We start from the raw sequence: 255 nt of genomic DNA on the forward strand, positions 1-255 counted from the left end.
CTGCCGCTGTGTTGTAGTGGCGTTGCGGTTGTATCGTCTTTGTTTTACTTTTTTTAAGCAAAACTTAGTTTTTATTATTTTATTTACTTTTATTTTTCTTCCTTTCTCACCGAAACTTTTCTGCCCCGGTGGAGCGCACAGAGAGAGGTGGCGCGATGGGGCGGAAAGTGTTCCTGGCCACCGTCTGCTTCTGCCTGCGCTGGGTGGCCGCTCTCGGCTCGGGTGCCGGGGGAGTGCCGCCCGCGGGAGCGTGGG

The 255-nt window shown here is 54.1% G+C and overlaps 1 protein-coding gene across 1 annotated transcript in view; it reads left to right on the forward strand.

Annotated features, from left to right (window-relative positions):
• The first annotated feature begins 155 nt into the window (after positions 1-155).
• Positions 156-255, forward strand: part of LPL (lipoprotein lipase) — a 16,087-nt gene continuing 15,987 nt past the window's right edge. The window contains exon 1 of the mRNA XM_010013326.1: positions 156-222. Within this exon, the coding sequence (XP_010011628.1) occupies positions 156-222 (67 nt within the window). The remainder of the gene's footprint in view (positions 223-255) is intronic.

The sequence above is a fragment of the Nestor notabilis genome, unplaced genomic scaffold (assembly GCF_000696875.1).
Source record: "Nestor notabilis isolate BGI_N333 unplaced genomic scaffold, ASM69687v1 scaffold5464, whole genome shotgun sequence".
NCBI lineage: Eukaryota > Metazoa > Chordata > Aves > Psittaciformes > Psittacidae > Nestor > Nestor notabilis.